This window comes from Nematolebias whitei, chromosome 9 (assembly GCF_014905685.2).
Source record: "Nematolebias whitei isolate Nwh7 chromosome 9, NemWhi1, whole genome shotgun sequence".
Classification (NCBI taxonomy): Eukaryota; Metazoa; Chordata; class Actinopteri; order Cyprinodontiformes; family Rivulidae; genus Nematolebias; species Nematolebias whitei.
In genome coordinates, this window is record NC_056506.1 from 37,795,188 (window position 1) to 37,822,293 (window position 27,106).

A 27,106-nucleotide genomic window follows, 5' to 3' on the forward strand; every position below is an offset into this window, starting at 1 on the left:
TGGAGCCGCAGCAAAATGCTGGATGGACACCTTCTCCTGGGATGGTTATCGTTCACAATTATAGTGTATCTTCTAAGCGTGCCTGGACCCACTACAGCATACTTTGGGTGAGAACGGACACACACACACTGTAGGTACTCCTCTATGGCACCACTTTCATTGATTTGATTGGTCCTTCAATCATAAAGCAGGTAATGACTTTACCTTAAATGTGTTTTTACTGCGCAGAAAGTATTTAGTCTGATTTAATTAGTAAGTGCGGGTCAGGGAGGTGTCACTTTGACTTTGCAGTTGGTGTCTGCAGGAGCAGGTTGTCAATGAAGATGCTGGGAATTAAAAAAAAAATAAGGGAGGCAACTAACTAAGCTGGAGCCGTGAGATTCTTCATCACATTCCTTTCCCCCCCAACATCTGAACCCTCTACAAAGTTATACAGAAAGTAATTTGAATGGCAGGTAGAGGCAAGAGTGATTATTTTGCTGAACCACTTGTAAAATCATATCCTTAGTCGACTCTGAAAGCAGCTGCACGGAGTGAAAGGTGAGTGTAAATGCCTCAGACCCAACAGCTGGTAACAATAAAGCAACCTGACTGACTGAGCTGGTGGCTGAACTGTCTGCTCTGCTTGCACAGAAAATTCCCCCGTCCAGCATAAACATTGCACAGCAGGTTTTTGTTTCCGTCTGCTGCCCCATCACATTTAAAAATACTTACAAGAAAATTAATCTGATAATTTGAACTTGAATACATCATGTCAGTAATGTTTAATTTTGAAGGGGCACAGTTGTGTTTTAAAACAAGGGAAGGCGTTGGATTTGAGCCCATATGACCTTCACCTAAGAGTGGCTACTAATGCTTCTCTTAGTCTGTTTCAGTTTATCGGTGGGAACGGTCAAAGAAAACATTCAAGCGAGATCTGCATGTAGATGTAGTGTTTCACCTGTAGGTGAGAGGGTTTGGTACTTAATACGATTCACCTGCCGTTTCTGGCATCCCACACACACACACACACACAAAAAGAATATTTTTTTCTTCATCAAAAAATTCTGTTGATGGGTGATGCTTTGTGCTCTCCATCTGGCTGCAAGCCTTGCAAAACACACTCAGACAAATTGTTGTCAGCTGCCAAGAGATGACACCTGAGGCTCTTCCAGCAGTCAGATTTATGGTAGGTATGGGTGTTGCGCAGGATCCAGGAGTGTTAGGCGATCTGGGACTGACTGTGAATCTGCATGACAACACAAGAAACATCACCCTAAGGGTCTATTAGGCTTGCACGTGAGAACTATAGGGTGGTCAAAGCAGATTATATATTTGAAACTTATTTCTCAAACAGCTAAAACATTTTTTGTTTGTTTAATTGCACCAACTTGTTCTCACAAAGGTTGGTTCTCATAATTTGGAATTATGTTCTGCAGAATCCATTCACTAGTATCACTGAGCAACGGGGACTCATTTTCAAGAGGGACCTGTTCCAGACAGAACATATAAAGTACAGACAACAATAACAGTAGACAATGACAACAATAAACAACAGTAAAAATGCAGTTAAAATAAAAGTAGTGTATGAAACAATACATCAGGGTGCCATAAAACAGGGTGAAATACTAAAAACAAGAGCATATTGGCTTTGATTTTTCTATTGACATTATCAAACGTTTGAAACCCCTTAAAGAAATCAAGGAGGATAAGTTCAGTTCCTGTTGCAAGGTGTTCCAGGTTGCAGGAGCTGAGTAGGAAAAGGCCCTTTTGCCAAGTTCAGTCTGCACTGAGGGAATGCTGCAGGGCCAGCCCAAGGCATAAGTGGCTGCTTAGGGCCCCGGGGCCACTAGGGGGCCCCCTAAGTGGAATTTATTTTTATTTATTTACTAATGATTTCTAAACGATTCTATTACACACAATTTCATTATAAAGCTGTGATTTATTTTTACAATGATCCATCCATCCATCCATACATCCATACATACATACATACATAATTTGTACATACATACATGCATATATATACATATATACATATATACATATATACATATATACATATATATGTGTGTGATTGTTACCGGCCTTTTGAGGACATTCATGAGCTAGATGTGGCCCAAAATGAAAATGAGTATGACACCCCTGCACTAGATGAAATATACACATAGGATAATGTGAACAGAGTTGGCAGAGTTGCAATGAGTTTATGTTAGGTGGGTGAATGATCTGATTATCTGACTGCTGATTGCAGTAATCCACATTATTAGCAGAAATAGAGGTCCCCAAACCAAATTTCGCTTAGGGCCCTATGGAGGCTTGGGCCGGCACTGCTGCAGGTAATGATGGCCTGAGAGCGCATGTTGTAACTGTACTGACGACGTGACATGTGGGAGGAGATATAAGAAGGTAGCAGACAAAGGAGGGATTCATAGATGAAAATGAACCAGTGTGAGAGTCTATGTGTAGATAAAGATGACCAACTGACCAAGGAGTACAGAGTGCAGTGATGGGTACGGTAGTTACAACCAGTTAGAAACTTGGTACCTTCCCTGTTAAAGGTTTAAGTTCCTCAAGCATCAACAATGCTCACACTCTTGTCAAGTCCTTTCTCTGTCTTTAACTTGGTCTTTGGTTTGAGTTCACTTCTAAGACAAATGTATTCCTGCTTTGCTTGTATCTCCTTTCCTGTTGCAGTGTCACCCTTGGCAAGTGGTACGTATTAAAGCCGACATGCCAAACTAGCACTCGCATCAGTCTTAATGACCATAATGTGTGTTTACCGATCCAGTTACCTCTCGTTTTCACTTCTCTCTGTCAGTCTGTTCTTTATCTGTGGCTGGATTGTGTGGAAAGACATGTGGTATTGCAATACTCCAGATGTATTATCCTTGCAGCCCAGTGAAAGGGGGAATAATGGAGTGTCAGTGAAAGATTTAGCCCTGCAGGTGAGGAACTTGAAACATCCTGAAAAAGTCCACTCAGGTGACGCAGATACATATTGCGACTGCCTCGAAGCCAGAGTCTCAGAAATTTGATGCCCGTGATGCTCCAGGTTAAATCCATGAGCGTGAGGCTTCCCAGGGCCTCCTGGGTACTGATTTACTGAAAATAGTCAATGTTGCATACCCAATTTCCAGAGTGCGGTGGAGCGTAAGTATAACATAAACATGATCTCTCCTGCCATAGTCTGCTTACCCGAGGGTGGGGTGGGATTCCTGGCGTAGTGGAGCGCCCGCATAAATTGTCATCCTTTGCCACAAGAATGTGAACAGTTATTTCTGCTCCCGCAGCTTGCTGCAGCAGGTGCTGGAGTGGCTGCTCCGTTATCAGTTAAGATAACATCGCAAATGATCGGCACAAATTTTCCATTTTGCTAAAAGCTACGGCACATTGATTAGACATATTCCAATTTCTTGTGTGTCAGGGGTATAACTCAGTGTTGGTTACAATCTGAGTGTTTGTATAAGGCATGTAATTCTGTGGTCTTGCAAACTCTCCCAAATGTGTGCGCTCAAACAAAGTCATGGGTTGGTTTTTTTATTTGGTTCATGTGCGACACATGCAGGAAGGCTGCCCACATTAATGCGACAAGGAAATACCAATTACAGAGGCACCCCAAAATCTGGAAGATGCAAATATAGTGGTTGGTGCTTAATTGTCACCATACAATTCATCAGTTTGTTGCCAAAGCAGGTTTACTGCTATTTAGAAAGGTATTATTGTTTTCAGCACTTCATTAACTGAGGCAGGTTGTAAAAAACAAGATAACTAATAGGATGAGTGCACATTTATTGATTTTTTTCCCTTCATAGCTGGGATTTAGTTCCTGGTTTGTATCAAACAGAAGCTTCACTTTTTCAGCAGAAGCACACCAAAAAATGTTACAATCAGTTTTTTTAAGTGGCTCCATGTAACCATTTCCTCTGGTTCCCTCCTGTCTTTTGGCTTGCCTGCCTTATGTGCGTGCTGGCATCTCTGCAGCGGTTTGTGGGGAGCTTTTGGGTGATTACCTCTCATTAGAAGGAGCAGAGTAAGTGTGGGCTCAGGCTGGCGTTGCCTGGCAGACAGTAGAGTCAGGCGTCTCATTACCAAGCCTCAAGGGCTGATTAGCCCTGACGTGCAGCAGGGTGGGGAGCGCCATTGATAGAGGGATTTCCCGACTTCATAGGATATCCTGTGACTACAGCCACACCTCTAAAGTGTATCACTTTAGCCTGAGCCAAGAAGATAGGATTCTCTCAGTGTCGGTGCAGTGACAGTGAAAGTGAGATCACACAAAACCTGGTGGCTCAGATAACTCATCTGCAAAAAAAAAAAAAAAAAGTTTTTTTTTGTTTGTTTATTTAATCCACATTCAGGCCAAGTCATCATTCCTTTGAGTTTTTCACATCAGGAATGTTGAATGACTCGCTACGCCAAAGATGTGACACGATGGTGCAACGCTTCAGCATGCAGGAGGATTCTAGTCGAGAACGTTTTAATTGGTTCAGTGAGAATCAGAAAAGAAATATGAAACTATTGTGTGACACTAGTCATTTATGTGCAAAATCCTTGATAGAGGTGAACACGTGTGGTGAAACAGAAACAATAATTCATATTGCACAGATCCCTTTACACAGTCTCATTGGCACATTTGACTGTTTGAGTCACAGAAAACATCACCAGTTGCTGCACACCTTACATTATGAAGGTTTTAGTGGTCTCTGTAGTGAGTTGTTGCAGGGCTTACACTGTATAATAACATGGTTGTACAGGATATTTTTGAAGATTACATGGTTTGGCAATGGTTTCAAATTGTGTTTGGCATGCTTACATCCTACATGTCTGTTGCCATCAGCATGCAGAGGAGACCGCAGCTAAAAGACACATTTGATTATGAAAAGATGGCATTTCCAGCTCAATTACAACAGTCAGCTGTGCACTTTGTTGGCGAATAGTGGAGAGATGGGATAGGAACTCCTTCTGGTCATAATTTAAACGTATGATGGTGTCTGCAGATGAGCTGACTGTAACATAGGAAGATTAAAACAGACTGAACTTAATTTTAGTGGTCAGCCTTTGATGGGATGATGCCATCTGTCTGACCACTTCCACCTAAGACCAGAAGCAAGTTTGATTTTCTTTCTAGTATGAGAAAATATAAATCTTACAGAATTCACATTTTTTAAATTTATTTATATTGCTTTAGCTCATTGAAACTCATTTTAACCATATTGGAGTGTGGATTTAGACTGGGCCATTATATCATGTTTTTTTGTATTTTTCCAACCCATTCACTTGGACTGTTGTGTTTAAAACCCTTGTTCCGTTGCATTTATCAATTTCAGCCATTTTCACCTGCTGGACAAAAGGTATTATGTTTGAAATACTTTGATATCCAGAGAGGTTTATGGTTTGACCTCAATTAATGCAAGGTGTCCAGGCTTTGTTGCTGAAAAAACAAGCCCAAATGATCAGCCCTCCTCCACTGTGCTTGACAGTTTGTAAAAGGCCTTTCTGATAATTTGCTTTGTTTGGTGGAAACCAGTCATTGCACTGTGCATTATGGCCAAACCATTTTAATTTAATCTTGTCTGGCCAAAAGACAATCTTCATATAGCCTTATGGTTTGTGATCTCTTGTGGTCTAAGATCAGAGACTTTGCAAACCAGGCCATGTTTGCAAACTTTGCATATACTTTGCAGATAGAAATAGTTTTTTCATTGAAAGCTATTTCAACAAGCCACACTTTAGTCTTTTACTTGTTGAACTGTCATGAACAATAATGTTTAACAATCTGAGCCACGTAGAGTCTGAGATATAAATATATTTTTCATATTTACATAGCATTTTTGACACTGAGGTGAACTTATTGGCACATCTCATGATATTAGCAACCATCTTAAACATTTTCCACAGTCTAGTAATCTTGCTGTAGAAAAAGATGCATTCTAAAATGCAATGCATATTCATATTCAGTAAAATATATTTTTAAATATATTTTTCCCAATTTAACAAGGATAATTGTTAAATTGCACCTTTCTAGACATGGTAAACATTTGCTTTTTAGGTTACATTAAGTTTAGTGCTACAGTTTTAGTTCTCTTAGTAGCAATCTGGACTCGCGTCAGAGCCAAGTACAGTATGTGTCCCTGGTGTGTCGGTGCGCTGGTACTGGCCTACTCTGTGCCACGGTATGGGCTGGATCAGTGGAGTCATGTGGACTCTGCTACACACCCAATCTGTGCCAGTTACACAGTGACTACATCTGAGCTGCTGACCTTCAGAGCCATGAGTTCGCACATAGTAGTTAAACCTCTTATCATGCCTTGTATTCCCACTTTTAAACTCAGTTTCTGTTCTCCAGGCTGCAAGTGTTCACACTCATGGCTGAGCAGTGAATTTTCCTCATTCAGATCCTGCATTGTGATCCTTTAATACTATGTACAAATGCTGTTCAGTCTACAGGAGTTGTCTGACTTACAAAGTTAATGCATTGTGTCATTCATTTCAAAGTGTCAAGAGATGACATATTCAGGAACTCCATCATTCAGAGTGTGGGAGTGGACCGACAGGCTCTGTGTGGGTTGTAAATGACCAGACAGGACGGCAGATGACATAACGTTGGGTCATTTCCTGTTAGGTCATAGAAGATAATGGACTTCCCCCTAACACTGTTAATAGCACCACTTCTATTTGTTGCATGACATTCCCACTGCACAAAAGTGCTCATTACTCAACCAAGAATGACATACTAAGTTTAACACCAGTATTACTTTGCTTCCAAAGTGCTTTTTCATTTTGCTGTACCATGTCATGGCTTCTTGTTAGGTCTAAGCACAATATTCAATGCTTTCAACCAGGGACTGATCTAACCTAAGCCTCGTGTGTGTTTTTATTTTGAAGGTTGGGGGAATGAACAGAGCAGTCATGAAGACAATGTGTTAAGGGTAGGATTTTATTTTATTTGCACAAACTTTATGGAGATGGACAACAGCTTGGAGACTCCCTGAACCCGAGAGACGTTTGACATTGATTCACGGTTTCTTCAATTATTCAGTTCCTAAGTTACAGAGTACATAGTTAGCCATAGGCTGAGTGGGCCAGGGAGAAAACACCACACACACTCACATTCCTACTACCTCTGGCATGGCCCAGGCTGTGATATACCAGATGGGACCTGGGCCGGGTGGTCTGAAGTTCATCCACCAGTTCTGAGAAAATTATGAAGCCTCCCTCTAAAAATGGATCGTTTTAAATTCTGTGAAGCCAGGAAGAAAAACGTGAACGAGTGAAAACTATCAGCACTAACAAGTTGAATTTCCTACGGAAACTTTGTGTTTTAATTCATTGACTAATCTTTCTTTTTTTAATAACACACAGATTAGTCTCAAGTGAGCACAGTAGTTTGTCATCACGGCAGCTGAACTGTTCCAGGTCACATGTTCACGTCTGTCACTGTCTTGTGCTGTGGTTTTGTCTGGAGGAGGCTTTGTTTTAAGCAAACAGCTGGGCCAAATGATTGACATCCGTTTAGAGATATTGACCAGTGGGAATAGAGGAAGTTTGGAAAGTAGGAAAATAGGTGGAGGAGAAAAAGAGGGGGGTGGGTTGCAATCTTGGAGACACCAGACCACACAACCTGCAAGTTGAGGCTGATGGAGAAATTGTGGCTTTTGTGCTTTCTCTGCTTGGGCGCGTTTAGCCTCGGCAGACTCTCAGAGGTGTTGACTTAAGGTTGTTGGAGCCCACATGCATGTGTGCAAAGATACAAGCAGACTGCATACATAAATGTGCAAAGGATACTGTATAAAAAGTGCCTAAACAACACACACACACAAACAAAAAGCTACTTTAGTAGAAATTCCACTTTATTATAATCAAATATTAATAATCCAAATAAATGCCCCACCCCTTTTTTGTTGTAAAATATAGAGTAATTTATGACTCCTCTGTGTAAGATCTACCATATGTCAAGCTTAAACTTGCAGTGCTTTAACCTCTTGAGATTAATGTACACACAGACTGAACGGCCTGTGTTTACATATGGCTGTGCGAGTATATAAGTAGCAGTTACAAAGCTGTGTGTGTTTGTAATTTATACCCATAGAAAGTTAGTCATGTACCCCCCCCCCGCGCACGAGTTCTAACTTCACTTTCTGAACTATTTACAGATGAATGAAGAATAGGCAGAAGTACCAGCTTCTTCAGGTCAGTTACAGGACTGCAGTGATGATGGCAAAATTTAGAGCTAGTCAAAAATTTTCTCCAGGGATCGACTCCGAGGCTCCGCAGTGTGAAACGAGCCGTTTTCACCGAACCCCTCAGCTTTGGAAAATGTATATAAAGTAAATGTCACAGGCAGTGGGAGGTGTTGACAGGTAGAGAGAAGGGACTAAACAAACTTCAGTGTTACTAAGTGAAAGATAGTGGAGGAGGTGCAGCGTGAGAGTATGTCAGCAATGTCTGCAAGGGGTGTATACAGAGGCAAGTGTGTGAATAGGGGAAAAAGCAAAGCTGAGCAAACATCAGGAAGAACTTTGCATATGGATAATTGTGAGTTTTATATGTTGGTGTTATATTCCATGCGTAGCTGGTGTTGCTGTGCCAACACATCAAACAAAAACACCAGCAGAAATCGTGCAGGATGTGAAAACGTTTAGTGTGAATCAGCAGATGTGCATGAACTTTACTAAAAACTGGACATTCGGTTGTGTTCTATGTTTTTGTAGCTTCAAATACAGAATTTAACTATCTGACCAATGGAAACGTAAATGTTCAGTACTGGCAGCTTATTAAAATCAATCAAATCACTAATTTTCTTTCAAAATTTGCCTCTTAAATCATTAAAATGTCACAAAGAAAGATAATTAAAAAATGAATAGATTAGGTGACAAAAAACTTTTTTTTTCTCTCATGTCAGTGGTTAACGTGTCCTCAATTTAAAAATCTGTAAGCAAAATTTGTGAATGTCTGCCACCTAAATAATAATGTGAATGTATTGTCATCATTGTATGTTCCCATACAATGACGAAAATGGCTCTCTGCATTTAACCCATCCACCACCAGGTGGAACAGTGGGCAGCTATGGATAGCACCCAGGAAGCAACTGGAGATAAGGTGTCCTGCTTAGAGACACCACGGGGTGTGCAATGACTGGGGATTGACCTTTGGGTCCCGAGTCGGCTGCCCTGCCCCTACACCATCTCGGCACCTATCACATGTTTGTTTATGAAAACAGCTAAGTCACATATAATAAGTAACAGACATATTTGAGATGCATAAGTCCAACAGTTTTCAAAGTCTTTTTATTGACTTTTTAATTTTTTAACATACAAAAAAACAAACCAACAAAAGAGAACACACAGAACAAATAAACAAACAAATAAAACTCCCTCCCCTCTCATACCGGATCAGACACACATACATAAATTAATTAAACAGGCATTGACAGGTTTTCAACATGCAATATAAAGGGCTGCCAAGTGTCCCAAAATCTTTTAACAAAACCCTTCAGGGTATATCTATTTTTTTCTAAATTAATATGATACATTACTTCTCTTATCCAATGTACATATGCTGGGGGGTATGGGTCCTTCCAACTGCACAAAACAAGTCTTCTGGCCAGAAGAGAGCCAAAAGCAATCACATCATTCTCATACTTGCTGAAGGACGTATCCACAGGGACCACCCTAAACTGTGAGATGAATGGTGATGGGTGTACAGTTTTTCCACATACTGTATTTCAGATAAGGTGTCAAAAACAGATTGCCAAAAGGTCTGCAGTTTGGGACAGGTCCAGAATGTATGCAAGAGTGTAGCTGGAGTTTGTTTACAAGGATTGCATGCGGAGTACAGGTCGGCTTTGATTTTCGAGAGCTTGTCTTTGGAGTGCAGCCAGTGCACTACCTTGAATTGAATTACAGCATGCCTCAGACAGATGGAGGATGAGTCAATGTTCTTAATTATCTTTCTCCAGGTGGAGTCTGATATGGATTTATCCAAGTCTGTTTCTCCATTTCAGTTTAAGGGAGTCCAAACTGGTCTCATGGTATGAAATGAGCAGTGTGTAGTTCTTACTATAGTACCCCTTTGGTATCGGACCTGCACTCCAAAATCGTAACCACAAAATGTTTAGAGGGATATAAAGGAAAACAGTCATAGTTAGACCTCACAAAATGCTACTGCTGCAAATATTAGAAAAAAACAAACTGACTTATGAATATTAAACTTCTGTACCAGCTACTCAAAAGAGGCAAATCTACCATCAACATAGCCGAGTGGAAGCTGCTAAATCCAAATATTTTTCTGATATAATAACCTCAAACTCTCACAACCCATGTGTCCTCTTCTCTACCCTAAACTCTGTTCTCCACCTCACTAAACCATCACCTCTGGAAGCCTCGACTGAGCTGTGCAAGAACTTCTTACATTTCTTTTTGGAAAAAATTGCGACCACCTGGGCTCTCATTTCCCCTCCAACTCATGACCCATCCATCCCACCTCAATCTGTAGCTCCATTTGACTATTTTGAACCCATCACTCTATCTTCTCTAGAGCAGGTCATGTGCAGCTTGAAACCTTCTGGTTCCCCCTTTGATGTGGTCCCCCCTCGACTACTAAAGGAGGTTTTTCCTACTCTAGGTCCGTCCATTTTGGCTATAGTAAACAGTAGTTTATCCACTGGCGTGGTGCCAAAAATCTTTAAACATGCTGCTGTCCAGCCTCTCCTGAAAAAAACAAACCTTGACCCCTCAGTCGTTTCCAACTTCCGGCCTGTCTCCAAACACCCATTTGTTTCTAAAATACTGGAGAAAACAGTTGAGTCCCAGTTGAAGTGCTTCCTGGAAGATCACACCATCTTAGAGCTATTCCAATCTGGCTTTAAACCTCTCCAAGGCACTGAAACTGCCCTATTGAAGGTTTTTAATGACATCTTCAGATCCACAGATACTGGTGGTTCTGTGCTGCTTGTCCTATTGGACCTCACAGCTGCCTTTGACACCATCAACCATGAGATCCTCATTGCTAGGTTGGAGCAGTGGGTGGGCATCACAGGGTCAGCCCTCAATTGGTTCAGATCCTACCTCACTGACAGATCCTTTTGTGTCTCCATCAAGGATTTTATTTCTGCAGCGACAGAGCTTAAATGGGGGGTTCCACAGGGGTCCATCCTGGGTCCCCTCCTATTCTCTCTATACCTGCTGCCACTTGGTGCTATTTTCCGGAAACACAACATACCGTTTCACTTCTATGCAGACGACTGTCAAATTTACTTCCCCCTAAGACACAATGGTGCATGCTCTATTCGGCCTCTGCTCGACTGCCTGGCTGACATCAGGGACTGGATGACTTTAAATTTCTTAAGATTCAATGAAAAGAAGTCTGAAGTCATGTTGTTCCTTCCCAATGACACGATCACAAACCACTGCTTCGACCTTTCCACTCTAACCCTGTCAGAAAAACAAAGAGTCACTAATCTGGGAGTGATAATGGACCCTTCCCTGAAACTTAACAATCATGTAAACATGATTGTTAAATCATCCATCCATCCATCCATTATCTTTACCCGTTTATTCCATTTTGGGTCACGGGGGTCGCTGGTGCCCATGTCCAGCAATCACTGTGCGAGGGGCGGGGTACACCCTGGACGGGTCGCAAGTCCATCACAGGGCCACACAGAGACAAACGAGACAAACGAGACAAACAACCATTCACTCTCTCACTCACACCTAGGGACAATTTAGAGTTACCAATCAGCCTAACATGCATGTTTTTGGTCTGTGGGAGGAAACCGGAGTACCCGGAGAAAACCCACGCATGCACGGAGAGAACATGCAAACTCCACCCAAAAGGCCCCTGGACCAGGGTTTGAACCAGGGACCTGTTCGATTGTTAAATCATGTTTTTTCCAATTGATGCGGCTGTCTAAACTGAAGCCCATATTGTCCAAAAATAACCTGGAGACAGTAATACATGCATTCATTACATCTAGGCTTGATTACTGCAACTCGCTCCTGTTTGGTATCAGTCAGACCTCCAATGCACAACTACAACTGGTCCAAAATGCAGCAGACCGATTTTTAACCAGTACAGGCAAAAGAGAGCACCAGTTTTGGCCTCACTGCACTGGCTACCGGTTCACCTTTGAATCCAGTTCAAAATAGTCCTGTATGTCTACAAATCGCTGAACAGTCCCCCCCCCATCTCTCTGATCTGTTACAACCGTATGTCCCACCACGTTCCCTGAGGTCAATGGACCAGTTGCTCCAGGAACTCGTCTTAAGCGCAGAGGTGACATGGCCTTCTCTGTAGCAGGACCAAGACTTTGGAACGAGTTACCTCTGCTTGTCAGACAGGCCCCCTCCCTCTCGGTTTTCAAATCCCGTTTAAAAACTCACTATTATTCGGTAGCTTCAACACCAGAAGATCTGTGTTGTGAACCTGTACGCTCCACACTGGTTTGTTGTCATATTTATTATCTGCATCGTTTTTATGTCTATATTTTTGATTTACTTCATTTTGTATATTGCTTTGTGTGTTGTCTATTGTTCTGTCTGCACAGCACTTTGGTTGGCCTTGTAGCTGTTTTAAGTGCTCTATAAATAAAATGGTATGGTAACAGAGATCACACAGTGAATGCACTCCCCTCAAGACCCAAAACTGTATCAGCTACTGAGGGAGTAAACATAAGATATTATATACTATGTGGTGCAGAATGCAGCTTGATATGTCTTTATGTTCAGATTTGTTGACTAAAGTATGCAGCTAAAAGGATAGGTTAGGTTAAAAAGTTCATTTAGTCGGACTCAGCTAAGTGCTTCATTTACCTTCATATCAGAACTACATCCAGCATCTCTGAAAAACCACTGAGGCAAACTTTTTCAAATTGCACACTTTGATATAAGTCAAGACAATATTTTCCATATAAGTCAAGACAATATTTTTCATATTCTACACTACATGGTGCAGAATGCAGCTTGCGTCCTTGTTTATGGATATCACTATAACTGTACAGTGATGAATATTTAAGAAGCTCGTACACACAATTTATCCAGACCGCAGGAGTAAAGTGGCTTGTTGAGTACAGAGAACAAACAAATCAGCCATTTGATCCATCCCATATTTGCATCCTGCCTTTCTCCTAAAATCTGCTGGAGACGGGCACCAACTCTATGTGACCCCGGTTAGAATAGCAGGTGAAGAAAATGGGCAGATGAATGCATTTTAGAGTTGTTATGGTTTGGCAAGGCCTCAGATGTGAAAACTCGGGTGACTTTTCATGTGTTCTGTGACTCCCCAGGAAATTACATTTTCTGAATGACTCATTGCTTTTTTGTCTCCCTCCTTTTAAAATCTGAGAACTTACCAATTATTTTTCCTATAATAAATAAAAAATATTTTTTTTATTCATTTTCCCTCCTGAATTTTTTAACTGCACAACCTGTTGGTTGAAAAGTAATTTCAAGTAAAAAGCATCTTATACTTTCATAGTCTTTGAGCTGCATTGACTTGCCAGCGACAACTTATGGCTTTGATTTTATTTTTTTTAACAACAGTGATAACAGTTAAGGGAATTTGACTATCCATTTCATCGATTTGATATTTTTTAATACTTTTTGAGCTTCCCAGTTCTTGCTTTCTAAGGGAGTTGAACGAGTTCCTTCTTCAACAAAAAAGCAGTGATTTTTTTTCATCCTGTTAAATATGTTATCTTTAAATTCCAGGAAGTGTCAATCCAATTATTTAGTTATTCTTCTTAGAAGTTGTAGTTTCATATTTAGTAAATAGGGAGAAAAGTTGGTGCATCTGGGATACTATTTGACTGCTATGGTCCATCATGGAGCGGAAACATTGCACAATAGTTGGCCCTGGATAGTTGCTTCTTCTCTGGAAACATGAATAAGTGTTTGCTTCTTCTTCACACTTTGCCCTCAAGCCATTTCAACTAAGAAATATGCCTTTGTGTAAAAAGAGAGACCAAACAGAGCGAGAAAATGCCTCAGATTACAGAACCAGGTTTAACGCATTGCCGTTCCTGCCTCCCTCTAGCTTCGAACACACTATCTTTTTGTCTCGGACGAGCAGACGTGAAGCAGACAGTTGAGGCCTGTCACTCTGAGGGGTTTTATTTTGACATGTTTTGAGTCTTTTGGAAGATTTGATGATATGTTTTACTATGCATGCTCTCCTTAAGAATGTGTGCCGTCATGTTAGAGGCATTTGTAAATCAAGACCATCATTGTTGGCAACATGCTCAACGCTGCTCATAATACAAAACAAATGGATCAAATTTAGTTTTTATTAATGTACCTATTGTGCATATTTGCAACAGTTTCAATTTTCTTAATACCCCTGTTCTGCCAGAATTTCAAATGGACTCAAACAGGTACATTTGACAGCACAATCATTCAATCACTGACTCCATGCTTGCAGTAGAAATGTTGTGGAACGACTAAGTCACATGTAACACAGTGGGTCAATTTAATGTGCTTGTTTTAGATTTTTTTTCAGCACGTTGCATGGCATTGTTGTTAGAAGTGTATTTAACAAAGCATGAAAGAATTTGCTGGAAAATAACCCTTGTTTAGAGACAAATAGCCTCATTTATTGCTTTTTCTATACTTTTTTCCCCTTTCAATGTGTTCTGGGAGCTAACTTTGGCATTCAAGCTCAAGTTTTCTATTTAAAATTCACTGTTAGATGAGAAAAAAAATCATCCAATCTTCATGCAAACCACAGGGACTCCTTTTTGATTCAACCGTTTCAATCAATCAAGTCATGCACTGTGAAGCAAATATCAAGTATCTGAGCATCTGTTAACTATTAGGTCCACTGATATGACACAAAGGGCTCAAGAGGAAATGCTTCAGTCAGTAGAGTCTGTTATTGGACTTAATAAAACAAATCTCTTGCTGAAGAACTCCTCTGACCTTATGTTAGAGGCTGTGGTGAATATGAGCAATGACAGACTCCTCTCTAAAATGAAGCACGAAGGCTAAAGTGTGCAAAATATGGATCACCAATCAACAGTTCTGGGACTGGAATGTTAACGAACCTGATGCAAGAGTTCAGCGACTCCTCTGCACCTATTCTGTAACATGTTTGCTGGATTCTTATTTGCTGCCTCTGAGTCATAGTCGGATGACTTTAAATTGATTTTACATGCATACTTTTACATGAACTGTTATAGAGATCATAATTATGTTTACAAGTATAAAGAAAAAGGAAACAAATATTTGCAGGAATTCTCATTTTCAGACATGCCACTGTGATCTAATTTGATTTCTAATTGAAGTGAGCTCTCCTGTCATTCTAATCCCTGTTTTCACCGAATGAGGTGCCAATAACGTCCTTCAAAAATTTGAACTCTAGCTGCAGAAGAACACAGGCCTGGACACTTGGCTTTTGCGACTTCTTTAAATTGATTTATTCTTCACTTTCACCTTAAGGTGTAAAAGAGGCCAGAAATTGCACATAATGAACAACTACAGTGCCAATCCTGCCAGCCAGTGTGACCAAAATGGTCGCACAGGCTGACAGTTGTGTCCCCTGTGTGTGTGTGTGTGTTTTTATGAAAGTAATGCTCTGCTTTCTCCATCACAAGCCCACATTGCTGGTTGTTGGTTTTGCCAGCTCTGTGGCAGTTCTCACTTTGAGTGTTTTATATACACCTCCCTTAAATAAACTGACGAATGAAGTGCAAGTTTACCACATGTTCTCTGTGCGAGCTGAAACTTCAGCTTGTTATGTCAGCCTCAGAATCCTGAACGCTGGTTCTTTTCTATAATGAGAATGTCAACTCTGCTCTGCGATTGTGTTTAAATTCATCCAACACTTCTATGAATGGCTTATGTGCCTTCAGGGTCTGATTAAAAGATTAAACCAAATGTCTTCAAGCTACTGTTTTATATTCCATGTTTGTCACGTGTACATGAAGCAATTGCTGAAACTGTTTCCATGTAATCAGAGTGTTTTGTTACTTGTAGTATAAATCATCTTCTGAAGCTGCTGGTTGAATAATTTCACTTCTTCTGTTATTTGGTAACTTTTAAACCTATGACAAAATGGTGTCGGTAACTTTGAAGAAACAATTGTTTCCACTTGTCAGTCCATGTTAATTTTGATCTCCAGTAAATGTTGAATTCCCCTGAACTTCAAAGTTCATACTTATTCATCCAGGTACAAAACCAAGAAATGGTCAGTCAGGTCATCTGGACAGTTTCTTTTTTGTGGAAAGATGTTTTGCCCTCTATCCAGAGGGCTCCTTCAGTGCCAAGTAAACTGTTTTCCCCACTCCTCCTAGGCAGGCAGTGTGGCTGCCTGCCTGGGAGGAGTCGACGGGGACAGGACAGTCCCCAGAAACCATCCTATCACCAGCAAACTGGTTAGTCCACTAGGAGTATACTGCTCAGTGGCGATAACAGTTTACTTGGGACTCCTCAGACTGATTAAGCCCTCCGGATAGAGGGCAAAACGTCTTTCCACACAAAAGAAACTGTCCAGATGACCTGATTGAACATTATTGGAATTCCCCTGAACATTACCTACTGACCAATTAAATTCCTTTGAACATTAACCAAAGTTTTGAGCATTATATTTTCCATCTGTGCTGTTTTTGATTCTATATTTTAGCAAACTTCATCCATTTTCTCTTTGCTCGTTTGCTCTAACTGGCCTGTGTTTCTCCTTCCTCTAGACTGACAGGTAATGAACCATTATCTATCCTGCCACTGAACTCACTACCAGAAGAGACCATGGGCAAGGCCCACTACAAGCTTTGTGACCAGCTCAAACTGGAAAAGAAGCAGCGCAGGATGTGCAGACGAGACCCGGGCATGGCGGACACTTTGAGGGAGTCCATAATCATGAGTGCCCTAGAATGCCAGCACCAATTCCGCTTTGAGAGGTGGAACTGCACCTTGGAGGGGCGCCACCGGAGCAACATATTAAAAAGAGGTGTGGATCTAATGACAAAAGTAAAGTATTGATCAAGCTACAGCCTCTAATTTAAAATGATTAAACTTGCTACAGTTGTTTTTAAGTTGTTTAATTTTGAACTCAATCAAAAAATTAGTGCTGCATTTAGTTTGCATTTATCTTCATTATGGTTTTTTTTCTAGGATTTAAAGAGACAGCCTTCTTGTATGCCATCTCCTCGGCGGGGTTGATGCACGCGTTGGCCAAAGCTTGCAGCGCTGGACGCATGGAGCGCTGCACGTGTGACGAGGCCCCAGACCTGGAGAACCGCAAGGCTTGGCAGTGGGGAGGCTGTGGAGACAACTTCAAATACGCCAACAAGTTTGTCAAGGAGTTTCTGGGCAAACGCTCCAACAAGGACCTGCGTGCACGTGTGGACATGCACAACACAAATGTGGGCATGAGGGTAGGTGTGCAGAACAGAAGCACTCCTGCTCATCCATTTTGCTGCAAGGGATGTCTGATAAAAAAAATAGAAGAGCTGTGCTTTATGTGAGGTCTTCTTAGAACTTTTTGGGTGGGGGGTGGGGGGGAAGTTAGTATATCTTGGCCTCGGCACCATCAGTTTTAAAAGTTCTTGCTTTAATCTGTGGCAGACACTTATTCATGAGCATTTCTGTGATGCCAGAAACATTTTAGGGAGTTGCATTTAAAGACGACAATGTTAATCACAGAATGAATTCACAGCAGTATATCTGCAACAAAAATGGCCTCATATTAAAATTATATATTTTTACCAAAGATAATGAAACATATTAAATCACAGGACACAAATCTTACCAGAAACCAACTGGAATAGGGTCAGGGGTCTTTTGGAGCTGCATAAAGCATTTACACAAAATGTTGTCTAAATCAGTGGTTCCCAATGCTAGTCCTTGAGGAACACCATACTGCATGTTTTAGTTGCTTCCCTGTTTTGACACACCTTATTTGAACAAATGGGTGATTAACAGGCTCCTGCAGAACTTGAAGTAATTAAATCATTGAATAAGGTGTGTTGAAGCAGGGAAACAACTAAAACATGCAGGATGGTGTTCCTCAGGGATCAGAGTTGGGTCTAGATTAATTTAAGCTGATACCTTTGCATGCGCTGAATTTATTTCCTCTATAAATTAGTTAAAAATGACAGTAATGCTGAAAAACTAGAGTCTAAGACAAAGTGCCCTGTCCAAATATACAGTTAAAATGAAGACTAGTTGACACAAAATGTTCGCCACTGTGACACTGATGTAAGTTTACATGAGAGAACCTTGGGAGAATGAAATTACTGAAAAAGCAACGTTCCCTTTGAAACTTTGGAAATAAAGAAATTTAAACTGACTAAGGTTATCGTTGCCGTAAATTTGGTGACAGTAAAAGTGTTCATTAGTCACTATATGGTTTTCTAGTTCGCATTAAATAAGCACTGACTTTTTTATTTGTGCTCTGGCTCATTTCGCAAATTGTTTATGGGATTTTTTTAATCTTGGAAGTTTTTTTTTTATCGCAACATAAAAAGGAGTAGTTATATCGTGTTAAGCCAAAGCAAACTAAAGGTCTGGAATATGTTTTCTTTTACTCAGCTTTCCCCCCATTCTAACCATTTTTGTGTTGTCTCAGAATGAGTTATTGCAGAAGAACACCGACCATATGGCCACGGTGCACAATATTCTCTCTTTCAAGCTTGGCCCTCCACAATTCTTTTGGAGATTTTATTTACAACTGAGATTTACAACATTGTTTTTGCTCTCTCTTGTGTGCATGTTTTGCACATGTGCAAAAAGGTGCAAGTCCTAACACACATACTCAAAATACTTTCCCACAGTGAATACATTCCCAAAAAACTGGGAAGTGCGTTAATTTCTGCATTCCCCCCTCCATCATTTAAAAAGTTGACTCAGCAGATTTTCCTGATTTGAGGTTGTGATAAACATGCCCTTCCTGTTGTCTCATCTCTTTTGCGTGCAGTTTACGAAAAAAAGGCAGATTCTAGGACAGCATATGCTTGCAACCGAATTATGCTGCTTTTACCATTGTAGTTATTTCGCTGTAAATGTGGTAATTTTGTTCATGTTTGTTGAGCTTTCTTTATTAAAGGCTTCTTACAATATTATATTGTTCTGCTGTAGCTCACAGATCATAAGGAAAGCTTCTAATTAACTCTTTTATAAAAACAAACAGAGTTTAATGATCATCAAATCGCTCTGCTCCACCTCTCTTAAAATTATTGTGAGCATAAATTGGCTCTTTCAAGTTCTGTTTATTAAACAAAGGCTTGTTAACTTGCACAGCTTTCATGCCTTTAATGTTTTACAGTGCTTAACAGTATTCCTTTGTCTCTGCCTCAGACAATCAAAGCTGGAATGGAGACCACTTGCAAATGCCACGGTGTCTCTGGCTCCTGCACCGTCCAGACCTGCTGGAGGCAACTTCTGCCCTTCCATGAGATTGGCAAGCAGCTTAAGCAGCGCTACGAGACCTCTTTCAAGGTCGGCAGTTCCACCAATGAGGCTACTGGGGAGGGAGAGATCTCCACAGGCCGGAGCCAGCAGCAGCAGCATTCACTGCCTGGGTTGAGCGATCAAATCCCCCGCACTATGGACCTGCTCCACATCGAGGACTCGCCCAGCTTCTGTAAACCCAACAAGTACTCGTCTGGCACTGCAGGCCGTAAGTGCTACAAGGACAAAAACTGCGACGCTATCTGTTGTGGGCGAGGCCATAACACGCAAAGTCGGGAGGTGACCGGGCCCTGCCAGTGCCAGGTGCGCTGGTGCTGCTATGTCGAATGCAAGCAGTGCACGCAGAGAGAAGAAGTCTACACCTGTAAAGGGTAAAGCCATCACCTGTCAGACCCCTAGGATCAGTGAAGCATATCGATGATGGTTGTGTTGAAGATGACTGGTTGTTTTGTTCTCGTGCGGTGTTCTGTTCCCAGTATCTGAACGACGTCATGCAGAAAAAAAAAGAAGCAATAAGCACTTTGAGGACTGTTTGTGGTTTAGGGTATCAGGGGTCCTGCAGTAAAAAAAAAAAAAACTTTCTCAGACAACTGGGTCACCATCTCAAGCTTTTTATCATATTGTTGCCTTGCAGAGATTTTTGTTTCCTTTTTAAGAAATCCGTCAGCTCCATTTTGCAAGTAAAAAGAAAAAAATGCGTGTATATATATATATATATATATATATATATATATATATGTATTGCAGTTGAAGACCCAGTGCAAGGAAAGTGACACTAACAGATTGATTTGTGTGGCTCTGCCCAAAGACAAACGGTGTGTATGTGTGTGACTGTATGTGTGTGTTTCTGTAAGTACGCGGCATTGTGGAAGATAACAAGTCTGAGTGACATTTTTTATAGCGACAAAAATTAGAAACTGCTTTAAAAAAAGTGGACAGGGTGTAAGACTTTTTTTACACGCACATATTTAAACCCAAACGCATCGTGTGTTTGCATATGTATGTATATAAAAACAGTTATATTGTAATATTAAACAAGCCACTTATCTATCTTTGTACAAAACAAACCACTAAACACACAAATGTTTTATAGTTTGTGTGCAGTTGCTCATTTTTCCTTCCTGATTTAATTTGACAAGGCCCTTTGGAAAGCAACACGCTTGTGTTCGGTGTCTTGCTGTGGGTAATTTATAGATCCTCTGGGACTACTCCTTTATACGGAGAAAATCTTCTTTTTTTTTTCAATATTAAAATGAAATATGAAGCTTTTAGTACATGCAATTACAGAAAACAACTAAACCAGTCAGTTTAGGCTCTTCTTGGTCTTGAGCAAATTTATGTTCAGGGAATACCTTCAACCACTATATCTTTTTGGATAAGTTTGAAAGAAATAGTGCAGATTTAAAGAAACTGGAGTTGACAGTGGCCTTTTTCAAGCCAACAACATTGCAGCAGGTTATCAGTTGATCAGCAGACACATGTACAAGTTCCTCCAGTCTGAATTTTTGGAACTCTGTGCAGTTTAAATTTTATTATGACTTTATTTTCTTTTTAAACTTTTGAAGTTGTAAGCTGTGGAGCACTGCAGGAATGTAACTCCCTACCATTTCATATCTGTTTTACTTCTTCAGCTGCCACTATTCATTTGAGCCATATTGTGCAGCAGAAATTCAAACAGTGTGGGGGCAACTGAGAGTGAAATTTCACTCGACCTGTGTGCAGATTTGCTCAAGTGAATATCTAAGTTTACACCTTGTAGCAAATGCAAACATGCTTTTTATAAGACTAAAATTTGTGTAACGCACCACAAATTGATGTCTTAACGTAAAAAATTAATTTTGCTGCCGTCTTCTGTCTGAAGTCAGTGACGCTGTGTTTATGCACGAGTTCATTTGCCTTTTTTTCGCTCATAGTGACAGTTAGCACAGGAGGAGCATGTGGAGGCTAACAAACAAACAAACCACACAGATAGTGACACTTTTAAAGGACATGTTGACATTACTGGAAATGCACTTAATATATATATATATATATATATATATATATATATATATATAGATATATATATATATATATATATATATATATATATATATATATATTAGATGAGAAGAACATCATTATTTGTGAAATATATTCAGTAACATTGCAGCTAACCAAAACTGGCAGAGCTAGCAGTAATCAGTGCTTTGGCTAAACTTTACCATTTAGCTTATTTATCCTGTAACATTCTCTATATTAAAAAAATAATAAAATAAACCACATTAAGACATATTTACTTCATTGTTAAAAAAAAAACAGACAAACATAGGACTTAATAAACTTGAAAAGCACAAGAAACAGTGGATGCTAACAGGCTAGCTTTTCAGTACTAATGCTAAGCTAAGCTAATTGGATGTTTACCAGAACACGAAAGAGTCATGTTGACTTCAAAACAGTTCATAACTTCAAAGTGAATGAGTGCCATTCCCAAAATGCCAAACTGTTATTTAAGATGTTGCAGTTTAATGAGAAATGCATGCGCACACAAGAAGCAGAGAAAACAATAAATATTCTGGTATTATTAGCATTTAGTCCAGCATATTTCAGATTGGTGTGAATTAACTACTGAGTGAGGGACCCAGCTTTGTACTACAGCACCCTTCACGCACTGAAGCCTGAAAGCCCTTTAAAGTATTTAAAAAGCTGTATTTATGGATACAGTCCAGTGCAGAATTTTTTTTTATATATAATTTTTTGTAAATAGCAAAGGTTTCTTTTCCTGTGGTATATAGTAAAAAAATACATTGAGGCACATGTTCAAATCTCACAAGCATTTAAATCACCCTGAAAATAAGTGATAAACATTTTAAATAAACCAAATAGTTGAAGATTATCATTATCAACACTGCACTTCAAATCATAACTGTAGCACCTATAGTTGGAAATGGCTATCGCAATAACCACAAATAAATCCTGGAGTTTTAATGGTAGGCGGGGACCTTCATTTAGTTTATTTATCCTGATGGGTTGCATTCCAAACATTTTCATACGAGATGGTTTTGCCAAGCAAAGACTGGTCAAAACATATTCATAGAACTTTGCACGCTAGGTGGAAACCATAATAACTATGCAGAGACTCTGAGCATAAATGCCTGCTCTCCACAACTTCTGGTGGTTGTTTTTTAAACTTCACATACTTCTCGGCCCAAACACAGAGTTTCTGTAATGTTGAATAGATTTGCAATGGGCACGACGGATACCAAATGCATGCAGTGTGTATTTTTATGTTTTGATATTGTACAAAGCCCATACATGTCTCATGATGCAGCCAAACAAAGGATATTTAAACCTTACTGTCGTCTTTATTCTCAAAAACAAAATACTGCATCGCGAAGATGCCAGTGAATTATGTAAAAAATATATATTTTGTTGAAAATGATGAAAAATAAATTATTTTAAAATGTATTATGAACTTATGCTGAGTGTAAATAAGGTTAAAAAATATTTTTTTCCCCTTTGTATTTTGCATTTTCTTTTTCTTTTTGGTGTTTGTTCCTGTTTCGGGTGGAGGCTTCATAAAGCAGTGTGCATTATAAACACGTATCATTTTAAACATTTTTCATCAGAGCACTTTTACATCCTAACAAAATTTCCAATCGATTCACTTCATGCTGTTTTTTGTAAATCACAACCATCAAAAGGTTTTAAATGATCTGATCTGTGTTTATAAGCAACTATATATTGTGAAGAGTCCTTACGTTGTAATTTTAGTCATTCTGACGTATGGATTTTGGCAATATAAACCGATTTATACTCACCTATAAATTGTACATGTACATTTTGTTAGGATTTATTTTGTGCTTGTAAAATGGAGACAAAACACGCAAAATATGTATTTTGTTTTGTGATATTACACCAGCAGAGATTTGTTCATGTTCACCCATTCATGTCTTATGGGAACTCTAAATTATTTTCCTCTACCTCATGTGTATAGCTTGTAGGTATAAACAGATGGCAGATGACTGGTAAGAATGTATTTAAGTTATTTAACATCTTTGTATAACAAAGGCGAAAAAAAAATCGGAAATAATAAATGAATTTTTAATTTTTTTTCCTTGTGTTATTTTATTATTTGAGTCATTTGACACATTTAGAAACACAGAAAATTTATAACATTGTTAAAAAAAAAACACCTCTTTCTAGAGCAGGGTTGTTCAAGAATACCAACAGTTAACAGCTCAGGGGCTGGACATCCAACATTTAGAAGAAAGATTTATGTGTTGTCATCACTGCATGTGCCCATACAGTGATATTTGTTCTCTGCATTTGACACAATAAGCAAGCTACACACAAAAGGAGCAGTTATAGTCAAGGACAACAGGTACTGTCATTACATGAATTTAATTCACAATTTAAAATCTAGTTTTAGTTAAATGAACTGCTTAGCAGGAGGACAAAGTTACATTGCCCTGTCATAAATTGTCTATATACCAGGATCGCATCTCTGACCAAAATATTTTTCCTTTCTGATATTTTGAATCGGGTGGCATGGTAGCACAGTTGGTAAAGCTATTGCCTCTCACCAAGAATGTCACCAGATCAAATCCCAGCCAGAGATTGTTCTGAGTGGAGTTTGCGTGTTCTCTCCTTGCATGCGTGCCTTTTCTCCGGGTACTCCGGTTTCCTCCCACCAACCAAAAACATGCACCAAAAACATGCATGTTAGGCTGATTGGTAACTCTAAATTGTTCCTAGGTGTGAGTGAGAGAGTGAATGGCTGTCTCATTTGTCTCACGTGGCCCTGTGATGGACAGGAGACCTTTCCAGGTGTCCCCCACCTCTCACACAGTGACTGCTGGACATGGGCATTGGGCACCACCAGTGACCCCCGTGACCTGAAAAGGAAGAAGTGGGTAAAGATAATGGATGGATGGATATCCCCCCCCCCCCATGTAATATCCAGTTTTAATTTAAATTAACATATAGGGATGGGGCCGATATGATCCTGTATCCGTATCGGCCTCCGATACCAGCATAATTTATGTATCGGATTTTTCCAATCCAACCTGCAGAGATTTCTGATCTGTGATGTTGATCCAAGTTGGCTTCAAACTATGGAATGGATTTCCTGAACGGAGGTGTGTTTCATGAAACCCTAAGTAATAAGATCTGCCTCACATTCAGGAAATCCATTTCATAGTTTGCAGCCAGCTACAACGTGAGTAAATAATAAGGACTGAGCAGCACTATGGCTAACGGCTAACCAACTTTTCATCTAAACATGTCTGCTGTGTGGAAGTATTTTACACTAAACTCCAGAAGACAGCAACATGCAATGTCTGCAGAGCCGCTATACCAAGAGGACGAAGCTCGGTCACGACCTACAATACATCGAACTTAATAAACATTTGAAAAAGCACCACATTAAAGAGCACAAGGAATGTTTACCCAGGCACTGCGGTAAAGGTAGTTTTACGTTGGATGTTGGAGCTCCGTGGCTTCAGCGGTGTGTTCCTCTCGTTCAGTCCGAAGCAGACAGTCTGATTTCAGTCAGCCAAGCTCAGTCTGCCCGTCTCGGAGGAGGAGCAGACTGAATTGAAAAATAAAAGAAAATTATATATATAAAAAATAAACAAAAACAGCTACATTATATAGCGATATAAAATACTAAAAACAGGAACATGTCTGTGTTGATTTTTACCATGAACTTAGCAGATGTTTGAAGCCATTTGATCACTTTAGTATGCACTTTGGCATATTGTTTTTATGCTATTAGTGATTAGTGTATATTTAGTTTATGTTTTTCTTAATTCATATCTTAGATCTTATTGCTGTTTTTTTTTTTTTTTTTTACAATTTATTGTTTGATGTAGCAGGCAGCACGGTGGCGCAACTGGTAGAGCTGCTGCCTCTCAGCAAGCAGGTCCCTGGTTCAAACCCCGGTCCAGGGGCCTTTCTGGGTGGAGTTTGCATGTTCTTTCCGTGCATGCGTGGGTTTTCTCCGGGTACTCCGGTTTCCTCCCACAGACCAAAAACATGCATGTTAGGCTGATTGGTAACTCTAAATTGTCCCTAGGTGTGAGTGAGAGAGTGAATGTTTGTTTGTCTCGTTTGTCTCTGTGTGGCCCTGTGATGGACTTGCGACCCGTCCAGGGTGTACCCCGCCCCTCGCACAGTGATTGCTGGACATGGGCACCAGCGACCCCCGTGACCCAAAATGGAATAAGCGGGTAAAGAAAATGGATGGATGGATGGATGTTTGATGTAGCTGGGACCCTGTGTACATAATCTCGTTCCACCACATGTACCACATGTGGAGTACATGACAATAAAACTCTGACTCTGACTGACTCTGACTTTAAAGCTAGGAATAAAAACATTTTTTGTGTTAGCAGGATTGAATTCTAACTTTGAAACTTAGCCAACATTAATGAAACTTACCTCAAGTTGCCTTTTTGGACATGCATATATACAAAGTATATATTTGTACAAATTGTACTTGCTTGTAGAGGAGATTATTACAGCTTCATATAAAATCAGTAATGATGATGTTATCATAATAGTATCGGTATCAGCCGAGATCCATATTTAGGTATCGGGATCGTACTGGAAGTAAAAAAAAAAGTGGATTGGTGCATCCCTATTATATCAGTGGGCCGGACTGACCACTGACCAACATTATGGCCTCTGGGCCGTCAGTTGAATAGCCTTTATTGTGAAATAATCAGCATGTATTTCTAAAGTAGATACAATTATTAATTAATTAAACATGCAGGATATTTAAACTTACATACACTGATTATAAACTGATTAATAGATAAATATTGGTTATATTAAGAAGCTAAGGGGGAAAAAAACAAGAAAACATTCAATTCGTTCAACCTTTACAGGTTAGTCTCATTGAGTCACGAGGACTCATTTTCAAGAGAGACCAGTTTTAGACAAACAACATATAAAGTACACAACAATAATTCATCAAAAAGCAATTAAAATCAAATAAAAGTACAGTAGTCATAAAAAAGTCAAATCAAGATGCCATATAAAACAAAGTAACATACTTAAAACAAGAACATATTTGCTTGATTGTCTACATATACAACAAAACAAGCGAAAATCATTTATAAGATAATTATTTTATAGGTTATATTGCATGTTTAATTCATCTATCATGTCTATAAAACATTAGAACTTTTTTTTTACTTTTACTGACTGAGCTGATCATCTATTAATATTTGTAAGACTTTTGTCATATTCCGATGAGGCTGAATGGTTCGTTTTAATCAAAAAGTATCTGAGATTTTGTAGACCGAATTTAATAATCGACAAGCATTTTAATTGTCTAAGAAGACAGAACGATGCCTCTTGTTGCAACAATTTTGAGGCAAATTTCTACATAAACACACTGACAGAAGCAGGTACCCACACACACATGCACACAACTTACCTTTCTGAACACGTTCAAATCATTAGACGTTAAGAAGAATCTTCTGAAACAACGTTCACCACAATAAAAGACATAAAAATGTTATGGTGCTGGAAAGTCAAATGTGACATATTTCTTACAGGGTGTGAAGCGCGCACACCCATCATCATTTGTTGTACAGTCGGTTTAATAAAAGTGTCCTTAGAGAGAAGTTCTTAAATGGTTTCCACTGTTTATGCTTACTGGTTGCATCAGAGTTCTGTTTAACTTGAATTAAAAACAGGTTTTTACATGAAACACAAATAGTTAATTATACCAT

At 39.6% G+C, this 27,106-nt stretch overlaps 1 protein-coding gene across 1 annotated transcript; it reads left to right on the forward strand.

Moving 5' to 3' along the window:
• Positions 1 to 20,010, forward strand: wnt9a (wingless-type MMTV integration site family, member 9A). Its single transcript, XM_037681766.1, has 4 exons — positions 1 to 107; positions 16,661 to 16,920; positions 17,085 to 17,347; positions 19,269 to 20,010. Exons 1-4 carry the CDS (start codon positions 16 to 18, stop codon positions 19,755 to 19,757), a joined length of 1,104 nt encoding a protein of 367 aa, XP_037537694.1. The 5' UTR covers positions 1 to 15; the 3' UTR covers positions 19,758 to 20,010.
• Positions 20,011 to 27,106: the final 7,096 nt, after the last annotated feature.

Excerpts from the sequence above, each read along its gene's own strand:
- wnt9a (XM_037681766.1), top strand. The coding sequence starts at position 16 with ATGCTGGATGGACACCTTCTCCTGGGATGGTTATCGTTCACAATTATA. Across the intron at positions 108-16,660 it reads CCCACTACAGCATACTTTGG|ACTGACAGGTAATGAACCAT; the intron begins GTGAGAACGGAC and ends TCCTTCCTCTAG. Across the intron at positions 17,348-19,268 it reads ACACAAATGTGGGCATGAGG|ACAATCAAAGCTGGAATGGA; the intron begins GTAGGTGTGCAG and ends TCTCTGCCTCAG.